Raw genomic sequence first — 5652 nt, 5'->3', positions numbered from 1 at the left:
ATATGGTAGTTACGCCCTATTTAGCTAAGTCCGAGTAACAATTTTAAAGAGCGTAACAGCTAGTTACCTCCTTTTTTGAATAATTGGCCGATGCATGAGAAAGTAAATATTAAAAGGGCATAAAACGGATTTCGTGAATGTTATGAAGATGATGGGTTATTTGAATCTAAAAAATGTTTTTAAAAAGTCGATATTTCTTGTTCTAAGTGTGTCCCATATTTTATCATGATTGAAAAAGGATCAAAGTCTGCAGACAGTTTTTTTTTTCAATTTCCCAAAACTTGTTAAAATGCATTTACGCCCTTATAGCACTAGACCTTCGAATAAAACGCGCTAAAATGTATAAAAATGCCTCATTGTGACTCATTGTACAATATTTGTTAATTAAAACCAAACCTTATAAAAGAACAATGCCATTTGCACACTATATCAAATAAAGCAATTCATTGGAAAGCGTTATTCTCAACATTAAATTTTGCAAACACTGTCGCAATGGGTGTTGACCGAAGCTAAAGGTTTGTTATAATAACACCGAGTAAGAACCTGTAGGAGCTGGTCCGTTAATGTTTTCTCTGAAGACAAAAAAAAAACTTTTAAAGAATGTTGTGTTCACATAGACATGTGTACTTTTCGGTCGTTCAAATGTACATGTACATACTTTGTAGTTGACACGCACGTGCTACATGAAATAATCACGTTCATGCTATTGTTCTAATTTATCACTCAGTGAACATGTTCAATTTTGGAATTACGGCCCATTTTCTGGACAAATGTTAACTGTACTTACCGAAGAACTATGAAAATACACACCTGTATTGACTAGATTTTAATTTAAGGGGAAGTGAAATACAAGGAATTCCAACTGTTTATCATAATTATACGTGTATCAACATTGTATTTAGCATAAACTTATACATGGATGTTGCACCAGTCAACCAAGACATCTATTTTTTTTAAAAGTGGCTGGTCAAAAATGTTATGTTTTTTTCTGCCCAAAGATAGCGTGAAATATCACAGAAGATAAACGACATCACTGTACCCTGTCTTGCGAGCCTATACAAGTCAATGTGCTCTGCGTCTTGAAATTACAAGCACGTGTTACTTCGATCACTGTAAATTTCTTTAGAGCCTTATATTTTAGCTTGAACCTCTCTTTAATATACCTGTTTATATATTGTAAATAGGGTTTACCGCTAGGGTTGATAATATATCCCCGCAGGACGGAAATTGTTGTTGGAGTCTAAAGTCCCTGATATAACCACACAAACAGAACTTTTTCCTGACTGATATCAATTAAGATGTTTGGGTTTGTTTGTTTGCTATGTTTTTGTTGTTGTTTGTTTTAAGGGTTTTTTTTTGTTGTTGTTTTTTTGTTGTTGTTTTTTTTTTTTTGGGGGGGGGGGGATGGGGGGAAGTGCATATTGACCCGCTGTTAATACGACATTTTAGGAAGTGAGGCTTTTAGGTTGATACCTGAATAGGAAGAAATACCTAGCACAAAAAAAGGCGAAATCAGAACTTAATGTTTGGAGGCTGTTATCCTTTTAGAAAAGAACTTGAAAATTCATGGCAAAGATTAGCGATTTGTAATTTGACCAATATAGCATACCGATCTTTACAAATATGGCGTAACACCGGTTTCGTTATTTGCACTGGTTGCACCGAATATTAATAAACCCATCAGAGGCACCTGCAACAAACGTGATTTCCACTTAGTCATTACAAAATGCAGTAATAATCATGCAACGAAGGGCAGTAAAATTCCAAAGGATAACAAAAAAATATTAGTACTAAACGCCGAGCACGTTTTCTGTGACGGACTTTGTCCGTTTAAAGAATTATTTCATCTTAAGCGCTCATGGACGTTTTGTACTTTGTATCTGAATTTCACTGTAACTAGGACTGTCACGCGCCGTCTTGATAACCAGCTGGTATATATAAGAGTGATAAGACAGTCTGCCAACTATAACGGTGTCTTATTGTACTCTACAAGGACAAAAAACAATCATGTTGAGAATCTTATTCGTGGTGGCTTCTTCGCTGGCTTTGGCCACAGCCCTCCAATTCACAGACTGTGGTAAGAGAAACTTTATATACTTATTTACTTTTTACCTTTATATAAATCGTTGTAGTTAAAAGAATGGAATTGTGAGTTAAAATTTTGTTTCAGTGTGAATATTAATGTATGTTTTAACAGTAATTAACAGTGTGGTTTTCTATGGAAGCAGATTCTGTTATTTTCTTCACTATTTCTACATAATGATGTGCCTGCATAATTGCTTGTAATATAATTTGATACATCTTTGACGTAGTTAAAGAAGCTAGTTACGACTTGATGGATAAAAGTTCTTAACTTTCTCAAGGGAATTGCAAATTAAATGTTTTACTTTCTTCAAAATGCTTAATCGGAATCGTATTAAATACTAGTATAATAAATAACTTTTCTTAAGAAATACCGTCTAAATATAAGTCAAAAAATTTGCATCCTTTTATCGTTTTGAAATAGAAAATATATTTTTCCTCGTTATCGTGTTTTTGTTCTAAGTAAATAAATAATATGGTGCGAATATTTTTAGATTTACTAAGACACAATTGACTCAGATCTCTGAGCGATTTATTTTTCAAATGGATTATAAAAAACTATACAAAGGTTTAAAAATATTAAATGATTCATATCCGTTCTTCTAATCAAGGGACATAAAAACTATCGTTTTTGGCATTTGACATTTTGAGTAATTTCCCATATAGCCTAAAAGAAAGACAAAATCTCATAGAAAAAAACGATGTTATGTATCTTTTAGTAGTTCAAAGGATATACCCGACTGATGCATGAACATCAGTTAATAGGTCGTTCCATCAAAATTGCTAACATATGTACTTCTCTTTTAGTAGATGCACTGTTCGTTTTTCCAACAAATAATTTTAATCCTTCTCTATTCTTCAACGTTATTTTTTTTAATTTGCGTGTCATTTCCACGACTAAGTGACTTTCAGTCTTTTCACATATTATGTTCCTGTTTGATCATTTTGTAACAAAGTAGTTTATGAACGATTTTGATATCATCTGATCGGTGTACTATCATTCTGATTTACAATATTAATAAGTTGATTGTTTAATAAAAGTGAAATGTTTTTCTTACAGCCACTGATCCTTCAAATACAGCCCTGACAGTTCACAGTTTAGATATATCCCCAGCTGTAATTGTGTTTCCGGGACAAATTCGTATCAGCACAAACATAACAGTTAACCAACGAATTACTCACCTATTTATTGATACAGTTCTTGAAAAAAATACGCTTGGAGCATGGACAAAAATTCCTTGCATAGGATCAACAAATATTGGATCATGGTAGGTATAAATTATGTTTAATTGTTACAATTATCATCACTAATAATATCCTCACTATCAATCGTCATGGTCATGATTATCACCATCATCATCATCAATATAATCACCAGCATAATTAAATAAAATCATAATTATTATTAATATCATCATTAATATCATCTCACCATCATAAGCACTACGATTATAATCATCATTATTACCAAATACAATAATATTATCATCTTTATTGTTATCATTATCAGCATCATCATAATAATCATAAGCATCACATTTATCATTATAAGCATCGTTATTATCATATGCATCATCATTATCATGAGGAATATCATTGAAGCGTGGCATCGTATATGAGATTACAAATCACATTTTATTAATGAATAGAACATCTTGCCAAAAAAAGAGCAGTTCTTAATACTTAAAACAGCCAGTTAAACACCATTGTTTAGTGAGCAGAACGTATCATGCTAAATAATTAAAATAAAAAATAACATAATTATGTTTTTTATTATTGTGACATGTGCATAACTTAATATTTAATTGGGATATATAAAGGCACCAAGCACATTGGAACTATATGTCTCAAAAAGAAATCAGAAAAGCGATTATAAGTAAAATAATTAAATATTTACTTTTTACAGCCAAAATATTGATTCTTGCACTATATTGGACAATATTCTGAACGGATCATCCGTCGTATCCCAGGATTTTGGCCAACAAATCGATGCCATTTTGTTGAAGGCGTTAGGACACAAAGCTTCGTGCCCAATAAGTCCCGAGTCAGTGGTTATTAACAATGAGTCTCTTACTCTACAAGCTCTACCATCAACTCTTAGTCTGATTTCACAAGTAAGTTTTTTGTTTTATGTGGGACATAATATAACCGGGACAGGCAACTATCTACTAGATAAGCCACCCGGTGTCAGCGTCCAATTGGGACGCGAGCGATCGATAAATGCAGTGTTTCATTCTTATCATTTTATTTATTTTACTTAAATACTATTATACTATTTTTTTATCATGTTTTAGTGCTTAACTCTTATATTTATGTCGTTATTACTATTGAACCGAGATAACGCGGTGCTAATCTTCAGTTCCCTTTCCCAATATAGTTTGTCACAGGCTCAGAAATTTGAAAACTATTTTATTTACTACTAAATTTAAATATATCAGAACATGATGTATAAAAACGGATCACTAACAGTAATTCATTTAAGTGAGCGAAATGTGTGGGTTTTCCTTCAAAACATTATTTTTCTGTTTAAGGGAAAATACAGAGTGACAATATCCGTAAAAGACGACCCGACCAACCCCGACAACCTTGGATGTATACAGTTCCAGGCTGAAATAGCCCGACATGTTGACCCGAACCAGGTTGGCTAGGACTTTGATTGAAAACACATCTTTACATACACACAATTCTGATCATCAAATCTGCATTTGCAAATAAACTGTTTACTAATTTTTATGTCGTCCTTATTATATAGTGTATCACGTGCCAAAAGTGAAAACTGTTATAGTATAAATGAAAAGGCTTAAAAGTAAAACATAGTCGGTTAATGTCACTAAAAATGTTAAGATCAATGTGATTAGGTATCATTAACCAATCGAATAACTTGTACAATGTATCTTCACAGCTATATAAATATACCAGATGTGTTTTAACTATTATTTCAATTTAATTTAAGTACCAACAATGGCGTGACATTTATTCTCTCAACTGTTTTGCAATTTTTATATGTAAAAAACGTGTAATAAATGAAATAATTTTTTTTTACTATTGTACAACGTGTTAGTAAATTCAACTTACAGTATGCAAGCTGAGTATGTATATTATATGAAAGCAAAGTCTATGATAATTAACTATCCATGCACCAGGACAAATGTAACCCTGGTCACAAAATCCCAATGTAACCCTGGTCCCAAATCCCGAATGTAACCCTTGTCCCAAATCCCAAATGAAAGCGAGGATAGCTGAGAAAGGAACACTTTTACCTCAAGTTTATCCCCGTACTGCATGATCAAGTCGATGTTTTTTTTTTTTTTTAGTTTTATATGTCCCACTTACAGTATGAGGACAACAAACGGGGCCTTTATAATGAAAGCTTCTCAACTATGCAAGGCCTTTACTTGGTACCCTAGATATCCCTTAAACGATGGGGGCCGGGGTCGCGTAATATTACCACGCGTGTGATAATAACACAACACCGGGTTTACAATCGTCTGGTGCATTATTCAAAGTATTTGCTACCTTCTTTGGTAGTAACGTCAGCCACGTGACTACATCTGAAATAAGACAGGTGCT

The 5652-nt window shown here is 32.9% G+C and overlaps 1 protein-coding gene across 1 annotated transcript; it reads left to right on the top strand.

Moving 5' to 3' along the window:
* Positions 1-1907: 1907 nt before the first annotated feature.
* LOC132732306 (uncharacterized) lies at positions 1908-5135 on the top strand. The gene is made up of 4 exons (XM_060718700.1): positions 1908-2077; positions 3143-3350; positions 3989-4196; positions 4614-5135. Exons 1-4 carry the CDS (start codon positions 2008-2010, stop codon positions 4728-4730), a joined length of 603 nt encoding a protein of 200 aa, XP_060574683.1. The 5' UTR covers positions 1908-2007; the 3' UTR covers positions 4731-5135.
* The last annotated feature ends 517 nt before the right edge of the window (positions 5136-5652 follow it).

The sequence above is a fragment of the Ruditapes philippinarum genome, unplaced genomic scaffold (genome assembly GCF_026571515.1).
Source record: "Ruditapes philippinarum isolate M1 unplaced genomic scaffold, ASM2657151v2 ctg2811_1_1_1_1, whole genome shotgun sequence".
Taxonomy (NCBI): domain Eukaryota; kingdom Metazoa; phylum Mollusca; class Bivalvia; order Venerida; family Veneridae; genus Ruditapes; species Ruditapes philippinarum.
This window is presented reverse-complemented; position numbering and strand designations above follow the sequence as displayed.

Bases quoted from the DNA above. Each gene is read 5' to 3' on its own strand.
- LOC132732306 (XM_060718700.1), top strand. From the start codon at position 2,008: ATGTTGAGAATCTTATTCGTGGTGGCTTCTTCGCTGGCTTTGGCCACA. The intron at 2,078-3,142 runs GTAAGAGAAACT...TTTTTCTTACAG, and splicing joins CCTCCAATTCACAGACTGTG to CCACTGATCCTTCAAATACA. The intron at 4,197-4,613 runs GTAAGTTTTTTG...TTTCTGTTTAAG, and splicing joins CTCTTAGTCTGATTTCACAA to GGAAAATACAGAGTGACAAT.